Genomic DNA, 20184 nt, shown 5'->3' with positions numbered 1-20184 from the left:
GGAACATAATTATTTATAATGCAGAAATTAGACCTGATAACAAAGCATTTCAAAATAATAAAGGCCCCATAAGATATTTATATTTCAGCTGGCAGTGAGCATTCTATCCAGGTAGATCATGCCAGCAGAACTTGTGCTAGCATGCTAAAAATAGCAGTGTGGACTTCGTAGTTTGAGTGACAACTTAAGCTCTCAAGCCCACTGAACTCATGGTTCTGAGTTTAGATGGTTAACCTGAACTTCTGGTGGTGCTGCAATGTTCACACTGCTATTTTTAGCACACTACAGGCTGAACTTCTCCAGTACAGCACCTTTGGGACCTGACCAGTTGCAGATGAGAGAATTTGCCAGACCACAGGAGGCCATACTGTCTAGCAGCATTACCAACACTTCCACTTCTTACTGGACTCTGAGAAGATAGTTAGGGGTAAATTACAGCTAAACAACAGCACAGAACATTGAGAACCAGGACTGGTGCCTGGAAACAAACTTTATAGGACTACAGGAAACTTGGGCACACCCAGGATAAGAGATCAACAAGCTAACTAAAATAATGCCGGACTACAGAGTTTGTTGGTCAAGAGAGTTTCAGATTAGAGAGATTCATCCTATAGCTTGATCCCTGCTAGTTCAAGTCTGCCTTAACCAGGATGGGAGGCTTGTTCCCAGCTGCACTACAGAACACTCCTATGGTCTAACATTTACAGTCTGCCAGTGCCAATAGACCACATAGGCTAGGTGCTTTGTAGTGATTTAACATACACATACACAGTTCAGTGTGAGTTTTGCAGAGGACTCAGAAAATTAACCGCACCCTCTACCCCACTCCCGAGCAGAGTACTTCACTGATGGAGAACTTGAATTAACAAGTGCTCTACTACTTCTTGTCTCCATGGCTACGTCTACACAAGCCCCAAACTTCGAAATGGCCACGCAAATGCGCTGCATTAGCATGCGGGCAGCCGCGGCACTTCGAAATTGACGCGCCTCACCGCCGCGCGGCTCGTCCCAACGGGGCTCCTTTTCGAAAGGACCCCGCCTACTTCGAAGTCCCCTTATTCCCATGAGCTGATGGGAATAAGGGGACTTCGAATTAGGTGGGGTCCTTTTGAAAAAAAGCCCCATTCGGACGAGCCGCGCGGCGGCGAGGCGCGTCAATTTCGAAGTGCCGTGGCTGCCCGCATGCTAATGAAGCGCTGAATATGCATTTCAGCACTTCATTAGTAAACTTCGAAATGGCCATTTGTGTGGCCATTTCAAAGTTTGGGGCTCGTGTAGACACGGCCCATGTGTATCTTCTCAAAACCAAGGGATACACAGGACTGTGATCAAGCACCATGCTTTTCTACTTTTGCTTAATTTATTTTAAATCAAATACCTCCCCAGTTTCTAACTAGCAGTTAAGAGGTGGAAGAAATCTTTGGACCAAATGGTACACTTTGTTCTGCCCGGCTAAGCTTCAAAATAGAGCTGTTACCCAAGTACATGGTTTCTGAAGGCCTATTAAAATCTTATTCCCTAGGTATTTTTCAGCTAATATGGTCCAAAACTGCCCACCTGCTTCAGCATATCTAGTAGTACCCCTGACACTTTCACAAGCCCAACAGTCATTACTAGGGAGTTTACATAGCACTTTAAGGTCATCAAATGGAAAGTAAGGAATAGCTCTCATGCTTTGGCAGCTTGGAAAACTGGTGGCAATTTCCACATGCTAGCAACTAGGGAACATATTGAAATGGATAGGGACCTATGTCTCCAGTATTACCTTTCATGTTCCATTTGCCTCAATTGGTCATTTTTAATGGCTTCAATCAATAGGTTAGTATGTGGATCATCCTAAAAAAATTAAGGACATGTGTATTTATATTCAAGGTATTTAAACTGAAGAAATAGTCTTGTTTTTCGAAGAATTTTTATACAAAAGAATTTTAATACCATTTTATACTTTGACCTCATCTGACATTTGAAATAATGAACTATTGGGTGTGGTTGTGGTTAAATTTCAGTTTCAAAATTTAAAAAAATTATGATTGTGACTAATATCAGATGAGTAGCAGTGTTAGTCTGTATCCACAAAAACAACAAGTAGTCTTTTAGCACGTTATAGACATAGAGATATTTTGGAGCATAGGCTTTCATGGGCAAAGACCTGCTTCGTCAGATGTGAACTGAAGAAGAAAGTCTTTGCCCACAAAAGCTTATGCTCCAAAATATCTGTTTCATATTGATGGCCCTAATTCAGCAAGATACATAAGCACGTGTGTCATCCCACTGACAGGACAACTTTCATGCTTAAAGTTAGACACATGCGTAGTGCTGTACAGAGGCTCTGATTCAGCAAGGCAGACAGGGAGTCTGACTATGTCATCTAATATATCTTTTCAGTCTTCAGGTTCTATGATTATATACAATCATAGGTCTTTTCCATGTCTATGAAGTCATGAAGTCTTTTACCTCAGTCTCACCCACAGTATCTCTAAAAAACAATTTGTACACACACACACACACACACACACACTGTATTTTTCACACACACACACAAACACACACAGTGTATTTTTGAGGATATCTCATCACCACACAGATTATAAAACCAGAAGAGACCACTGTAATCTAGTCTGACCTCCTGTATAACACAGGCAATAGGATTTCCTAGAACTCCTGTTTGAACTACAGTATATTTTTTTTGGAAAACTGTCCAGTTTTGATTTAAAACTTTCCAGTGCTGGAGAATCCAACACAATCCTGGGTAAATTACTCTCATTGTGAAACATCTGCACTTCTCATCAGAATTTGTCTCACTTCAACTTCCAGCCATGGGATCTTGTTATCCACCTTTATCTGACAGCCAGAAGAGTTTATCATCAAAATTCTGCTCTTCACGTATGTGCTTATAGCCAGTGATTTAACCTTCTCAGTGATAAGCCAAATAGATAGAGTTCCCTGAACTGTGTATGCCAGAACTGGACACACTATTCTAGGGCCATCACACAGTGCTAAATGCAGGAGGAGCATAATCTCTCCATTCCTTTCTCCTATTATCCTGTTTACACATCCAAAGTTTGCATTGGCTCTTTTGGACATAGCATCACAATGGGAGCTCATGTTTAGCTGATTATTTACCATGATCTCCCAGTTTTCAGAGCACTATTTCCCAAGATAATTTCCCTCCATCCTCTTAATACAGCCTAAATTCTTTATTCCTTGAAGGGACTTAACATTTTGGCTACATTTAAGCACACGTAGTTTGCTTTCCCAGTTTACCAAGTAATCCACAGGTGATAAATGAATTTGATTTGCCTGTCAGCATTTATTTGCATTCTGCCCATTAAATCAGCTGTTTAGGATTACTTATAAAAGGTCATACTTTGAAGTAAGTTAAAAGAGGCTCCCACCTGCCCACTCCAAGGCTACTTCTACACTAGAGAGTATTGTTGACAAAACTGGGGTTCTGTTGACAAAAATCACAGAGCATCTACACACAAAAAATGTGTTTTGTCAACAGAACCAGTCGACACAAGAGCCATGTAGATGCTCTCTGAGGGGCCCTTTTGTCAACAGACCAGAGCAAAAGATCGATCTACTTTTATGCGTTGACGTGATCTCTTGACAGAAGATTTGTTGGAACATCTCTTGTGACAGTAACTTCTGTAGGCAGATACGTATAGTGTAGACGTAGCCCAAGTGTCTTCCTTTCTACCAAATGTGGAATTTTATCCTAAAATTATGCTGAGCAGAAGTGCATGACAAGCAATATTTAGTCCTATAAATGTTTAAGGTCTACTACATCCTCATGATATAGGGTTAGAAATGGAGCTTTACTAAGAAAAAGGTTTACAGCTTTCCCCTGAGATATAGAGGGCTTGCTTATAGCCCTAAGACCTTGGATAGAACAAACTCTTTTAGGCCTCTTTATGAGGTATCCTACATCTGTTATTTTTCTTACCTCAGAGTCATAAACATAAACTCTTTGTCTATGCGTGTGTGCATGTCTCTGTGTGTGTCTGCGAGTGTCTGTGTGTCTCTTTGTGTCTGAGTGACTGTGCGTATCTCTGTGAGTACCATGAGTTGGTCTCATGGTACAAGGAGCCCTAGCTTGATTAGTGGAGGGTTACCAATAAACAAAAATGAACGAACAACAAATCCTCTATAAAACTTTAACTGTTTTTCTGTATAATGTTTGCACTGTGGTATTATAGGTTTTACTAGCACTCATTTGAGATGACTTACACAAGTTACTAATTGATTTGTCATTTTTATTTGAACATAAGTATGTTATATAAATAAATATAGCAAAGTAGTAAGTCATCCCAAATGAGTGCCAACTATCTGCACTACACCACACAACCACATAATGTATGTATGCCATAGTTTCCAGAAAAACTATTTTGGAAAATGTTTTCAACTGTTTTACCACTAGTGAGAAGTACTGCTATCCTCTACTCATTCTAGTGAAACATCACACCACTGTGTGTATGCCTATGTACATGCACGCAAGATTACTTTTCCTCAAAACTTTTCCTCCTTACATATAAAATTTGTAGATTTTGCTTAGTTCATACTTACATTTGGTGAAACATACTTGTCATCATAATCAATTTCCAGTGGAACAGCAATCAGTTTTTGGAAAGCTTTTTTCATTTGTTCACGGTCTCCGGTAGCAAAATAACAAAGGATCAAGTTGAAACCTGCTTTCAGGTTTGGAGATGTGTTCATTATGTGTTCAAATGAACTAATGCCATCAGTGTACCGGCCAGTTTTAATAAATGCAACTCCAATGTTCTGCATTATTTTAATCCTAATTAAAGAAATCACTGTTAAGTAATATTTTCAATCATATGTTTATTCAAAACAACAGGAATTTCAAAACTCAGAATAAACTCACCTCATTTCTTTATGGACACTTGGAATCTGATCTAGAGCCATACGGTAGAATTTGATAGCTTTTGAATAGTTTCGTTGTTTTAAATAAATGTTTGCCATATTCACCTTCAGCCTACCTATCATAAAGATAAAGTGAATGAGCTATATGCCAACTTTTTAAAAATATTCTTATCATCCCTCCTCAAGCCATCTTTGAACCAGTCAGACCGCAGAAGCACCTTTTTCATGTATCAGTATCTGTAACAGGGTCTGCTGGCCACTTAAGCTAAGGCATGGTCCAGAATAGTCCATTCCTGACTTCCACACAGAATATAATTCAGAAAGAGACAGTAAGGAATTCTGGGAAAGGAACAACTACACAGAATAAGCTTTTTATTCAGGGAGGAGATAAGATTTGCTGTGGTGTTCTCTGCTTGGGGAAGCGATCCAGGAGGGACTCTGGGAAGATACCTAGAGACAGGCAATATATAGAAAGAAACAGGAGAACGTGGGGAGAAGAGAATGAAGGAAATGACAGAGTTTTCAAGATGAGAAGTGCTGGCTTCATAACTTGGGGGCAATGGCTGGGGCTTCCCAGAGGATGGTACAGAACCTCCTGTTCACTTCAGAATCAACAGGGGAAAATGAGGTCAGACAATGATGGAAAGGGCTAATGAACCGAATTTGTTCAGGTTAGGAAGGGAAAACTATTGTTGGTACTGACCAATCCTGCAACAGCAATGATGAAATTTGACCTGTGGAGGGCAAAGGATGTATTTTTTATATCTGGACTTATGCTTAGCCTGCAAGGCATTGGAGGGGGAACTAAACCCTAAGGTTGTGTTTGCTGTCAAATCTGACTGGCTTCCATGGGAGTTAGGGGCACTCATGAGGTGTGCAGCATCTCACAGATGAAGTTAAACAGCAGGTTAGTGAATGGATTGCCATCACTATTAGGCATGCCCGTGTGCTACATACCTCCGTTGCTGAACATCTTATTTTTTACTATGATCTGGTATGTATTTAGCGCTTCTGCATACATTTCATTAGCAGAATATTGGCTTGCCAAGTTGAAAAGAACCTGCAGAAAAAAAAGGAAAACAAAATGAGAATGCATGACATAACGACATCCCTTTCTCAAAAAGTAACCAATATCAATCAAAGCTGCCATTAGAAAAATTTCAGTATACAAAATAGATAGATGCTTTAATATATTTGTTGACTGAGTTATTTCTTTAGCTGTTTGCAGGTTCCAGGATAGGAGAGAGACAGGGTGGAGGAGGGAGCACTCCAATAATTTGGCAAGTGATCCAGGACTGCACTTTTCCATGATATTAATGGAGGAAGCGTAGGGTCTGGGACGGAGGTTGGGTGCAAGAAGGGAACCTGTGGTAAGGGAGTGGGACGGAGTTTAGATGAAGGAGGGGGCTGTAACCTGGGGCAGAGGATTAGGGTGTAAAAGCAGGTGCTGGGTCAGGGATGGGGTATGAGTACAGTAGAGGATTTGGACCTGGAGGAGAGGTATAGGAGAGCATGCATGGGGTTTGGGAAGGTGTGGTGACCTGATGCAGCGGTTTGGGTTGTGACTACGACAGGAGGGGGTTGCAATGGCGGACAGAGGTATAGGAGGGAGTGCAGGATCTAGGCAGGGTATGGGTGCAGGAGAGAATTCTGATCTAGATGAGGGGTACAGGAGGGGGTGCAGACGGTTTGTGACCTGGAGCAGGGAGAAAGGCGAGGGAGGAGGGGGGTGCCAGGTGCAGGCTCTGGGCAGGAGGTGCTTATCTTAGATGGCTCCCAGCCCACCATGTCTCTGCACGCCACTCAGAGCAGCCAGCTGCAGGGGCTATGTGGTCCCTATGCTGTGCATCCTGGGGGGAGGGGCAGGCAGTAGGATGGAGTGGCTCTGCCTACTGCCTGCATTGCAAGAACTGCCCCGGCAGCTCCGATTGGCTGGTTTCTGGCTAATGGGAGCTGTGAGATTGTTCTGGGGACAGGGGCAACATGTAAAGTCCCTCCCGCCCAGGAGTGTGTGGTGTGCAGAAAACACATGGCTCCTGCAGCCAGCCGCTCTGAGTGGCATTCGAGTGCATGGCAGACAGGAAGTCTGTCCGAGGTTCCCACTGGGCTGTGGGACAGTGGTGGGCCAGATCTGGCACACAGGCCACATTTTGTCCACTCCGGGACCAACTTCTGTGAGGGTAAGAGTTATGCTTTCAAGCTTAACAAAGCTCTCCTTCAGGCCAGGGAAGGGTAATCCGAAAGTCACAGATAAACACAAAGGCCCCATCTATACAGTCCCCTCCCTCCTGGAAGGGGCATGGTAAAGAGCAAAGGGGAATATTCAAATGAGGTACAGATTTAAATATCTTGCACCTCATTTGCATAACTCCACCATGAAGTCACTGAGAGCACCATGAAGTCACTGAGAGCTCCATGCCAGTCCCAAGTCTGGATGAAGGAGGAGGGTTGGTCAGATGTGTGTTGATGCGCTGACTGTCAAACAACAATACAAGTGAAATCTGATGCCAGTACAACCAAATGTTAAAAGATGCCGGCTCGGACGTCGCCCGGATAAACAAGGTCCGCGATACCAATTGAGCAATCGGGGTTGGGTCGATAAGTTGGCTACCGAAAGAAAATTACACCTAACACATATGCTATCCATTGGAACACGGAACGTCTGCACACTGTGGGCAACTGGAAAATTAGAGCTGCTTCGGAAGGAAATGGAGAGATATCGATGAGGTACACTTGGACTGGCAGAGATGCGTTGGATGGGGTCAGGAGAGAGATGTGGTTGTGAAGTCATTTGGTCAGGAAATGAAACGAAGCATGAAGCAGGAGTTGGATTCCTTCTTAGCAAAACAGCTAGAAGAGCATTATTAGGATACAAACCAGTGAGTGCAAGAATGATGGTCGTATGATTCGAAGCAAAACCATTCAACATCTCAGTCATTCAGGTGTATGCACCCATGTCAGACAGTACGGAGGAAGAAACTGAGCTATTTTATAAAGACTTGACAAAGACGGTGGAGGAGATACCGAAGAAAGATGTGTTGATCATCGGAGGAGATTGGAATGCGAAGGTTGGAACAGATAATGAAGGTTGGGAGAGAGTCATGGGAAGGTTTGGATATGGAGAAAGAAACGAATGAGGTGAGAAACTGTTAGAGCTTGCTACAGAGCATGAGATGGTGATTTGCAACACGAGAGTCCAACAAAAGGACTGTAAGAAGTGGACATGGCGATCGAATGACGGGAAGTCCAAGAACATGATAGATATGATTTTGATAAGAAGATGGATAACATCAGTACAGCAGTGACGAACTTTCCAAGGAGCGGATATAGACTCAGACCACAGTCTACTGATCGCAAACATCAAGATAAAGCTCAAAAGAAAATGTAAGACACAGTTTAAGAAAAGAAGAGATGTGGTGAGGGTACATGTGGAAGAAACAGGGAATGCATACAGAACAGCGCTCGAAGAGAAGATTAAGAATATCGCCACATAGAAATACCTAGATAAGAGAGTCGCAGGGATAGCCATCGCTATAGAAGAGGCAATTGAACAGACTGTTCCAGAAGAAGAAAAGATCAATAAGAAGTGGATTACCCAAAAGACACTGAAGTTGGTTCAACAGAAAAGAGCATTGAAGATCAGAAGAGATGTTTCTGAGATGGCAGAACAGCAATATAGGATGAAATGCAATGTGGTAAGGAAAGCAACCAGAAAGGATAAGGAGAAATGGTTGGAGGAGCAATGTGAAGATATCGAGAGGTATTACAGTGAATGTAAGACCCGAGAGGCGTATAAGACAATTAGGAATATTAATAGGAAATGGCAACCAAAGCAGATGGCGATCAAAGATGAGAATGAAGAAGTGCTCATGAACAGGGAGAAGATTGTGCAGCGATGGACAAGAAATTGCACCGATCTATAAAAAGCAAAGTTGGACCCGAGTGTCTCACAGAGACTGATTGAAGAATTGAAAGAGATATCTCCCCCCGAGCATCAAGACCAAGATGGATATTTCAAAGGAGGAAGCAGAAAAAGCAATGAAATGACTAAAGAGCAACAAGAGCCCTGGAAATGATAAGATCACAGGAGAGATGATCAAATATGGCAGAGAAAGCATGATTCAGGAAATACACAGACTATGTAATACAGCTTGGAAAGAAGGAAAGGCACCTAAGGAATGGACAAGATCTGTGCTCGTGACAATACCCAAGAAAGGAAGTACATTGGAGTGCAAGAACTACAGAACGATTGCCCTAACGAGTCATCTAGATAAGGTGCTGATGATGATACTGACAGAGAGATTAAGATCGCAGATAGCAGAACATACAGCAGACAAGCAAGCAGGAAAGATAAAAGTACCATACAGCAGATATTGGCACTAAGACTGATAGCAGAGACAGCTCAATGAAAGAACAAAAACGTATATGCTTGCTTCATTGATTTTCAAAAGGCATTTGACAGTATAGATCAGAAAGTGACTTGGGCGGTGTTGGAGTCATACGGATAGCAGACTAATGCGGTTGTTGAAAGATACCAAAGATAATGCAGAGGCAGTGGTGAGAACATGCGGGGAGTTGGGAGTTGGTTTAAAACAAGTAGAGGTACAAGACAAGGAGATCCAATATCGCCAAGTATCTTCATCGCACATCTGGAGAAAGCAATGGACAAGATCAAGGAAGAGGTAGAAGGGATATCTGTGCACAGAAAAGGAATTAACAACTTGAGGTTCACGGATGATATAGTTATCATTAAGGAAGAGGAGGAGAAGCTAGTGAAAACAGTGCGGGTGTTAAACGAAGAAGGGAAGCAGTATGGACTGTTTATGAACATCAATAAAACAAAAACAATGGTATTTGGAGATAAGGAAATAGGAAGGAAGATCAGTGTGGATGGTATTGAACTAGAAAATGTAGAGAAGTTCACATATCTGGGGAGCAACACAACGTATGATCTAGACTGTAAGAAGGAAATAGCGACTAGAATAGTGAAAGCAAAAGTGAGTTTGAAGGTGATGGATAAGATCTGGAAAAGCAAAGCAATTAGCTTAAGAACAAAGCTGGATGTCTTGAAAACGTATGCATTCAGCAGCACGTTGTACGGATGTGAGACACGGGTGATAACAAAAGATTCAAAAAGAAGAATATTGGCGTTCAAAAGGAGTTGTGATAGAAAGATTGTGAGAATAGGATGGATGCAGAAGGTCACCAATGAGGAATTATACAGGAAGATACATCCAAAAGAGAACCTGCTGCAGAAGGTTATAAAACAGAAGCTACAACTATTTGGACATATTTGCAGAATGAACGATGAACGAAAAATCAAGACCCTAGTAGTTGGCATAATGGATGGTTCGAATAGGAGAGGCAGACCCCACAGAGAATGGATAGATGATGTAGTAGGTTGGTGCGGAGCCAGTCTACAGAAACTAAGCCACTCTGCACTGGATAGGGAAAGATGGAAGGAAATAGTGAGAGGCATCAGACACCAACGGGCGCTGAGCTCACGGTTATTGATGATGATGACGACGACCTTATTTGCATAGTCTGATGAGATTTTGCTTCCAGAAGAGCCCCTTCCGTAAACTACAGACCCAGGTAGACAGGGTCCTTTTGGAAGGAACCCCCCCTTCCAAAAACCCCCTTACTCCTCAAGCTTTTGAGGAATAAGGGGGCTTTCGGAAGTGGGGGGTTCCTTCCTGAAGGGCCCAGTCTACATAGCTCTGTAGTTTCTGGAAGAGGCTCTTCCAGAAGCGAAACCCCACAGGACTATGCAAATGAGGCACAAGATATTTAAATCTGTGCCACATTTGAATATTCCTGTTTGCTGGTTACCATGTCCCTTCCAGAAGGGCAGGGAATATTCCACTTCCTAGACACATCTGTATGTAAACTGTGGAGAACACATAAAACAAATATAAAACATTGTTATTTGTAAATGTATCTTGTAGTAATGTGGTCCATGGCCTTATTGTGCATTGGGTGAAAATGTCCTTTGATCAGTTTTGAATAGTTTTGGACCTCCAACTGACCAAAATGTTGCTTGCTCTTACATTATGAGAGAGAATGAACAGAAGATCCCCTTTTACTTACTTCACACTGGGGTGGCCAACTATGGCTCCAGGGATCCTTGTAGTTCTTTTACAATTAAAGTGCAACGTGTGTAATTTTTAGCAAAGTTCAACAAAGTGTAGACCACTGTTTATGGTTTAACTGCTCATAAAGGGAGACTTCAGCAATAGGCCATTAACAAAAAAAAGCCTCGTGTAGCTAAGGTAAATTACATTTATCACTTTCTCATTTTTGTTTTTTCACTTGCCCTCAAATACATTATCTGTGTAGGTTGGCTTGACATATTCTTACTAAAATACTTCCAAGTACAGCATTAAACTAGTGAACAATTTAAAATTCTTCCTAAATACTAGGGCGGAGACCATAAATAATCTTTTCTTAAAATCTATTACCAATTTTAAGAGTTAAGGGTAAATCTTTCTTTCGGAGTATTAACAACAAGAAAGTGCCCTTTAATTGCTATTTTCCATAATCACAGAAAGTATTTTTCAAAAACATTTCTAAATATACAGTATATCTGATCTTGAAAGTTATTCCAGGAATTCAAATAAAATATATGTATTACAGCACACTGAATTTCATTAAAAAGGCATGCTACTAGAAAGCACACTTTATACCTCGATCTTATTCAGGCACACAGACATTTCAGCACTTACTGAGTAAGTGAGATCTAAGTTGATGTTTTCTGGAGATGTAATTTGTTCACGTTGCCTAACCAAAGCTCTTTCCTTTCTTCCAGCTTCTTTTGCCTTTTCCAGAGCCTTAGAGTAGACATTACAGTTTAGTCTTGCCTTCTCACTTCAGTCTCAAGACCCATTCCCACATACTTAACATAGAAACTAATACATTTTCATACATATTCCTTTATGGACAGAAAGTATGTGCACACAACGTACAGCACATATGCAGATATATTACACAAAAAGTACATTTAGATTAAAACAATATTCTGATTGAAAATTCAGCAAGGCAACCCTCATAATAATCTAGTCACCCTACAGTTAATGAAGGATCTCAACAGAGCATGAGAAGTAATGTTAAAAAGCAAAGAATGAAAATAATAAAAAAATCAGTCATGCCATTTTACTTAGGGCCAGATTTTTAAAAGGTATTTACACCTAACAACCTTTAAATATCTGGTCTTATGACACTATGTGACAGCAGATTTACTTGGAGTTGCTCAGGTCCTTACGTCACCACTTTTGGGGGGGAAACTAAAAGGAAAATGCACATCCTTCATTTAAATGATTCTTTTTCAAAAATATAGAGCTATTTTTATGAAGTTAGTTTTGATTTTGGATTTCTTAAAAAAGTGGGACTATTAAAATTTGTCGGTTTAATTTTTTTACAATTTTTTTTTTAAAATGGAAATTCCATCAAGCTATTTTTTCCTTCATATCAATAAACTCTTAGCATTTGCTATGTTTTAACAAAAAAGTGCTACAGTCAATTTGGTTTCCAACAACATTTTCTTCTAGTTTTCAAATCTGAAGTATTGATTTAGATGCACCAGGACAGAGCACTACTCCACAAGTTTTATCTCTTTTTAGTAAGGTTTATTCAGCAGCAATCCTATTCCAGGTTCATCCAATTTGTCTGGCTCATCTTGGTTCAGTATCTTTCAACATTTGCCCAATTATGTTAATTTTGAGGACTGTACTTACTTTGACTTTTCTGTTTGCTTTTATGAGAAGCAGTCCCATTCTAGGCACATATCATTTTCCTGGCACTCCCAAGCCCTTATGTTACTTTAAGTTATCATAAAAGAAAGCAGTATACTAAATTTGGTGGTCCTAGCATTTTGCGTTTCGTCGGAGTGCTTGATCAAGGAGACAGAAACTCTGTCAAGTATTTAATAAATTAAAAAACAAATGAAACCCAGATAACTTACCAACTTTAAGTCTCCACAGCTGTTGGCAATGCAGCTTTCTTCAACCAATTCATTCACTTTTTTTTCTAATTGTCTAATCTTTTCTTCTGGACTAAAATTGGATACATAATGGATCGTCTGTCATATGCAAATACCAGGAATAATAAAAAGTTTGAATATACATTCTTTTCAATAAACTTTTATATGTATCTTGGATCTCATTAACATGCAGAGCATCTGACATTTCTTGAGAGACAATCCAGCTATGAAAGTGGCCTTTTGCTACTGCACTATCAAAAGTTCTACTAGCAGTGTGAGCTAGCAAAGAAAGTAAGAGACGATACTGTAGTTTTATCATACTCAGTGACCCATTTAATCACAGAAAAGAGTTTTGGGTTATTCGGCTCTAATCCTCTTAATGTAACAAGCCTCAATCTGAGCTGTTTGGGTAAACACAATATAGATACTGTCAAGCACCCAATGGAAATCCAGTATTGCATATGAACTATTTTAAACAGATAGTTTAATCAAAAGTAGAAATTTAGTTTGTAATGATAATCTTTGAAGAGTGACAGCACAATTTTTCAGAATTACAGATTTTAATCAAAAGCTATAATTGACCCAGGATTATTTAATCTGTGACAAACATTAGCTGCATATTAATCTATTTCCCTTGTCCCTTCACTTGCAGCATGCCCCACTTCTCATGGCATTCAGGAAGCCCAATGGTCCTGTGAGAATCCCTCCCCCCACGCTGCTCTGTGCCAAATCTCTAGCACCAACATTTACACTAGACAAATAACATTCACCACCTCAGTTCTGGCATACGTGAAGGTTGTTTGGGTTATGAGGTCGTGGAAAGAAGGAACAAAGGGAAAAACGGTAAAACTTTTACTATGTGTTCTAGCAAGAAGATCCTGAAATTCCTGCTATAAGTCTACAAGCACCACAGGCATCCATTGCCAAGCAAGTATTCTTCCAGTCCTTTAATGGATCTGGTCCTCTTCTGTTTCACAGTGCTCAGTGGTGACAAAGGCCACACCTCATATTCAAGCTCCTGAACCACAGACAGAACACAAAATACCAGATGGGGAGGGGAGGAAAGCTAGTTATTTTTTTAACCACCAGAAGCCCTATTCTCTTTCTGCAGGATATGAACAACCAGCATCATTTCAATAGGAATCACATTTAAACCCCTACCCTGCCAAAAACTATTATGCTTAATTTTACCACCATAAGTATTTTCATTAAACACTGGTCCAATATTATTTAATATTTGTATCAACAATCTAGTGTTTCCTGGTAAAGTCTATAGATGACACAGATTGCTGGAATAGTAAACAATAAGAGGGATGGGTTGTTGTTACAGAATAATCTAAACCATGTGGCTAAACAGTCACAATCACACAAAATGCATTTTACTACTGCCATATGCAAGGTACTACATCTGAGAATAAAGAATGCAGCTTACTCCTACAGGATGGAAGTTTCCACCTTGAAGAGCAATGATAAATGCAAGTGCAATTCTGTGGCAATAAGTGCCTATATATTCCAGGTAGGTTCATATCTGAGGGTGGGGGATGTTAGACTGGAAAGTCATGGAGGTCCCTTGTAACCTTGACATCTGTGAATTTCCTGGTCATCCTTTTCCTCCATGGTCCATGGAGAGAACAGGATACCTCCACTGCCTTCAGGATGCCCTTAATACTTGCAGCTCCACATCAGGACAATGAAAATAATCAAATCCCATGATTCAGTGCTTCAGCTAGCCAGTAGCAGGGAAGAAATCTCCTGACCTGATGCACAAGTGCTCAGATGTACTGTTGGAGTGGGTGATGGGGTTCACTTTCTTCCAAGCCATCCGACACTGTACAAACCTTGAAATTAAATACTAGATGGCATGGGCTAGTGCTCTGAGATGGTAGAAAGAATTGTCTTTCTTAGATGCCTGGCTAGAATTTGACCCTCCACATGTAAGCAAGAAACTTATGACTAGATTTGAGATTGGGAACCAATTTTTCACCTCTGTAAGACTGGTGGGAAACTTAGGGGCTATTCACCTTTCTCTGTAGCACAGATCATCTGCTAGGGTCATCTGGGCATAACCAATTTCTTATCACTGCAAGGGTCTCAGGCACTGGTGGCACCTCAATCTTTTCTCCTCCTTGTCTGAGGTATGAAACAGTTTAGCTGCCCAAGGCCTGAAATACTTTAGACTGAACTTTAGGATATCTGGTGACATTTAATAGGGAGGATAGCCTAGATGACCTAATGGTGCCTTCTGGCTTTGAACTCTGTGAAATCTAGTAAAGTTAAGCATGTGGAAGTCTGCAGAATCCAGGCCTCTTCCTGCAGAGACAGAACGTGGCTCCTGGTTGCCTGAGTTCAAAGCTGTTGTGACTTTTTAAGAAACATTGAAATTATTTGTTGCAAAACCAAACAACAAAAATATGGCTACATACGTATCTTCATTTTTCATTTCTAAAGGAGGAGCAGGACCTTTTGCTTGACCAAGGGGATCAAATGCAGACCCTGCAAATTAACACAAGGTAATGAGAACAGTGAATTCCATGACAGAAAGGTAATTTCATGATACTGAACTCTATCAACCCTACCTCTCAAAGCTGTTTTACTGTAACCTGCTGCATGCACTGCTGTCAGTGGTCGAGCAAGTCCATCCTTAAATTAAAAAGATAAATAATTGGAAAGCATACTTTACAATAGATACAGATCAAACTGAGATTAGCAAGCCTTGTTTACCCTGACCCAAGTCTTTCACAACTCTGAGATATACCAGACTCTACAGTAGCAAATCACATATTAATATTTCTAAGTAATAAAATGTCATAAAACAGTTTTATTCAGCATATCTTACTCCAAATGCCTTTTCACACAGATAACTCAAATATGTTTTGGTTCTGTTGCTGATAGTTATAACATATGCAATATAATAGCCTCTGATTTTTAAAATATTCTTAAGAGCTGGCTTGTTAGACCAGTGCTCTATAACGTGCTATAATATACTGCCAGACTGAATGTCAGAGTTTGAAGTTAATCTTTCTTCTTCCGGGGCAGCAAGGATTGAGAGCCCTGAGAAATTATGGCTCATATTGTTTTATCCAATTCAACTCATAGAGGCTTAAGCTGTCTGAAAACCAACTGTAATTCAGTAGCTGAGAAATTCCCAACCTTGGGAGAGTCTTCACCTGGCAAAGAGCCAGCACATCCTCCTCCTGAAACATATGCATTAAAAAGAAAACATTCACAGTATAACTTCTGAGCCCACCCTGAAAGTAAATAATAAAGTATTACTTGTATTGCTCCTGTCATTGGTCTTCCCATTGATGATGATAATGCTGTCTTTGACTACCAAACAAAAAATAAAATAAAATTAATAATCATATGCACTTTTTTTACATCAGAAGTTTAGATCCAAATCTATAAATACTTAAACATGTAGCTGTTTCTGTCCCATGAATGTGCAATGTCAGGATATGATCCTGTTCCCCTTGAAACCAACAGCAAAACTCCCACTGACTTTACCAAGGCAGGATATGCTTCCACTGTAGGACATACATATTACAAAAGGTTCCTGGAGTCAGCTCCATAATTATGGCTGAATTCCAATATGGATTTAAAATTTAAATAAATGCCTGTAAGACAAGTCTTTTTATACCCTTTGTATTTGCTGTGCACTTTTTGTTTGGTCTCTGTTCCTAAGTTTTTAATGGACTCAAGCAGAAATCTGTCCATTTAAAAACTGTCAAACTGCAAAGTCAATAATGAAATGTACATCGACACAAAAATCGATAGATGGTGCATCCTACTAGACCTGGTACAATTAGTTTTTATTTTTAATTGAATTTAGAAGCACTTTGGCAATTGTTCATGTTATAACTGTATGTTATATGCTTTATACCTAAAGCTGATAAAATAGGCCCAGGTGCCCATCATCGTCCCTCTAATCTTTTTCATCCATGTGTGGTATAATTTTTTATGAGCACTGGGGCATGTGCGAATGTGTACCACCAGCAGAAACAAAAAACACTGCTAATGAGATGGGCAGCATTTGAATCTCTTCTGAACAGCCACACATACACATAGCTCACAGGGAACGCTGATGTCTGTAAAAGCTTCTTCACTGTGAGCTGTGCTTTTCTGTCAGATTTTACCACACAACAGAGAAGGTACAGCAGGGTTAAATTGCAACAACTATTTGATATGTTCTCCACCAGCAGACACATTTCTATCCCCTTCCCTGCCACTTAACAATTTTCATTTATAATCAATTATGGTTGCTGTATGCATAACACAGGACAGCAAGTATATGAAAAGTAAACATCATCTACTTCTACACCTACAGGCCCCCATCTCACTGTTGTGATAACTACTGCATATCACAGACCTTGGTTCACAGCTTTATATTTGTCCCACTAGAGTTTCTTTGTGCATAACGTATCTAAGACATATCCTTAGCCATAGTTTAAATTTGTGCAGGTTCTCACTATTTTGCATTTTGATTACTGCATCATTCTTCTTTCTGGTCTTAAATGAAATCTTGTCCCACTCATACCTACTCATAATACTGCTGCAAATATTTTCCAAGCCCACTGCTTTGACCATGTCACGCCTCTCTTCAATTCCCTTCACTGGCTTCTTCCTCTATTGAGTCAGACATAAACTGCTTTTCTTTGCTTTCAAAGCCCTTCATAACAGATCCTCCACATTATCTGTGATCTCCCTTTCAGTACTAAAACGCTGACTCCTGTCTCCAACCAGCTCATTATGTCAACCTTTATTACCTATTTGTTAAATGTTCACACACCTTTATTCTCCCTCCTAAGGCTGTGTCTACACTGGTAGATGTAAAGCATTGGCAGTTACTACACTGCTCACAGAACACAGCAATGAAACTCCTGTTGTGTGTCCAAACTGTCTGCTGCCAGCACAGTATTGTGACCACTCCTGCAGCACCATTTGGAACACTGCACTATGGGCAGCTATTCCACAGAACACCGCTTGCTCTTCTGTCTCTCAGGCTTGTAAGAAGGTGAAGGAGAGGTCACAGGGTACCGAGTCCTGTCCCAATGTCCTGCAGTGCATCATAGAATCAGAATCATAGAACACTAGGACTGGAAGGGACCTCAAGAGACCATCGAGTCCAGCCTCCTGCCCCAATGGCAGGACCAAGTACTGCCTAAACCATCCCTGATAGACATCTGTCTAACCTGTTCTTAAATATCTCCAGCGATGGAGATTCCACAGCCTCCCTAGGCAATTTATTCCACTGTTTGACCACCCTGAGAGTTAGGAACTTCTTCCTAATGTCCAACCTAAACCTCCCTTGCTGCAGTTTAAGTCCATTGCCTCTTGTTCTATCCTCAGAGGCCAAGAACAACAAGTTTTCTCCTTCCTCCTTATGACTCCCTTTTAGATACCTGAAAGCTGCTATCATGTCTCCCCACAATCTTCTCTTTTCCAAACTAAACAAGCCCAATTCTTTCAGCCTTTCTTCATAGGTCACATTCTCTAGACCTTTAATCATTCTTGTTGCTCTTCTCTGGACCCTCTCTAGTTTCTCCACATCTTTTTTGAACTGCAGTGCCCGGAACTGGACACAATACTCCAGCTGAGGCCTAACCAGCACAGAGTAGAGCGGAAGAATGACTTCTCGTGTCTTGTTCACAACACACCTGTTAATGCATCTCAGAATCATGTTTGCTTTTTTTGCAACAGCATCACACTGTTGAGTCATACTTAGCTTGTGGTCCACTATAACCCCTAGATCCCTTTCTGCTGTAGTCATTCCTAGACAGTCTCTCCCCATTCCCTATGTGTGAAACTGATTGTTCCTTCCCAAGTGGAGCACTTTGCATTTGTCCTTATTAAACTCCATCCTGTTTACTTCAGACCATTTCTCATTTTACCATCCACCAACCCCTGTGTTTCCATCCACATTTGGTGGCATTTTTCAATGGCTTTTGTGCTATGCACTCTGCCACCTTGGTCTGCAGGAATGGATCTCGAACTGTTGAAGAAAATGCTGATAGATCTCACTAACTAGTCATGAACGGCAGTCTACTTATTCCTTGAGCTGCAAAGTGACAATGAGGAGTAAGACACTGAGTCTGCTAAACATCGTACAACTGAAACGAGATTCCTTGTGACATTTCTAGAGGTGCCAACTTCAATGGAATACCACTTTTAGACTCTGGAAACAAGCATTTAGCAGGGGATCACATCAGTATACAAGTCTGGGATGACAAGCAGTGGCTGCAGAACTCTGATGAGGACAGTCACTTCCATGGGACTATGTGGTGAGCTCACCCCACCCAGCAGCACAAGGACACAAGAATGAAAGCTGCCTTGCCAGCAAAGAAGAAAGTGGTGACTGCACTGTGGACGCTGCCTACTCCAGATAGCTAATGAACAGTTGCCAATCATTTTGGAGTCGGAAAGCTGACTGTTGGACTTGTGTTGATAGAAGTGTGCCAGGCTAACAATTATATCCTGACACTGGGCAATGTTCATAAAACTGTGAATGCCTTTGCACAGATGGGTTTCCCTAATTGCAGAGGAGAGACACATGACATACATATTCCATTTCTGGGACCAGACCACCTACCCTCTGAGTACATTAGCCAGAGGGGGGTATTTCTCCATTGTTCTCCACATGCTGGTGGATCACTGTGGGAATTTTACAGCCATTAAGGTAGGCTATCCCACAAGGTGCATGATGCATGCACCTATTAGAACACTGACCTATCCAGGAAGCTGCAAGCTGGGGCTCGTAAAGCCATACACTGGGAACTGTAACAACAGTAAGGAGTGGTTCAACAATAAGCTTAACAGACGCAAAATAACTATAGAGTGTATTTTTGACCATTTAAAAGCATGCTGGTGATGTTTGTGTGGGAAGCTGGACCTGGCCAATGACAACATCCATATGCTTATAGCTGTATGCTGCACTCTCCATAATATTTGTGAAGGAAAGACTCAACATTCTCCTTCTGCTCCCTTCAATCCTTTCTTATCAGTGGCAGCCTGAAGCAAGTCACCTTTACTTGTCTGAGGCAGCTTCTTTGCAAGGAAGACTGGGTTCCCAAGATTAAATCTGTGAAGCCAAAACACTACATAATACAGAGGGATTACTATTAACACTAGACCGAGCACAGACAGTACCCATGTTAAACACAAGCAAGTTCACACACTTATTGCTGACTGGCTGTCCCAGTGCAAGCACATATATAAGACAGAAGACCCTCAAAATGGTGAGTTAACCACTGGGGAAGGTGACTTCATTGGGGCAGGGCTTTATTTTAGTGTGAACAGGTGTGTTCTCACTGCTGCGGTTGAGAAGC

The 20184-nt window shown here is 41.0% G+C and overlaps 1 protein-coding gene across 4 annotated transcripts in view; it reads right to left on the bottom strand.

Annotated features, from left to right (window-relative positions):
* IFT88 (intraflagellar transport 88) overlaps positions 1–20184 on the bottom strand; it is an 82709-nt gene that overhangs the window by 53331 nt on the left and 9194 nt on the right. For all 4 annotated transcript variants that reach the window (XM_074985281.1, XM_074985271.1, XM_074985300.1 and 1 more), the window contains exons 5-13: positions 16136–16189; positions 15439–15502; positions 15286–15355; positions 12845–12935; positions 11610–11714; positions 5842–5944; positions 4886–5000; positions 4567–4798; positions 1766–1836 (exon numbers count right to left, since the gene is read on the bottom strand). In XM_074985281.1, the coding sequence (XP_074841382.1) occupies positions 1766–1836; positions 4567–4798; positions 4886–5000; positions 5842–5944; positions 11610–11714; positions 12845–12935; positions 15286–15355; positions 15439–15502; positions 16136–16189 (905 nt within the window). The remainder of the gene's footprint in view (positions 1–1765; positions 1837–4566; positions 4799–4885; positions 5001–5841; positions 5945–11609; positions 11715–12844; positions 12936–15285; positions 15356–15438; positions 15503–16135; positions 16190–20184) is intronic.

The sequence above is a fragment of the Carettochelys insculpta genome, chromosome 1 (assembly GCF_033958435.1).
Source record: "Carettochelys insculpta isolate YL-2023 chromosome 1, ASM3395843v1, whole genome shotgun sequence".
In the NCBI taxonomy this organism is placed as follows: Eukaryota; Metazoa; Chordata; order Testudines; family Carettochelyidae; genus Carettochelys; species Carettochelys insculpta.
The sequence above is the reverse complement of the archived record's forward strand: the minus strand, read 5'-3'. Positions and strand labels throughout refer to the sequence as shown.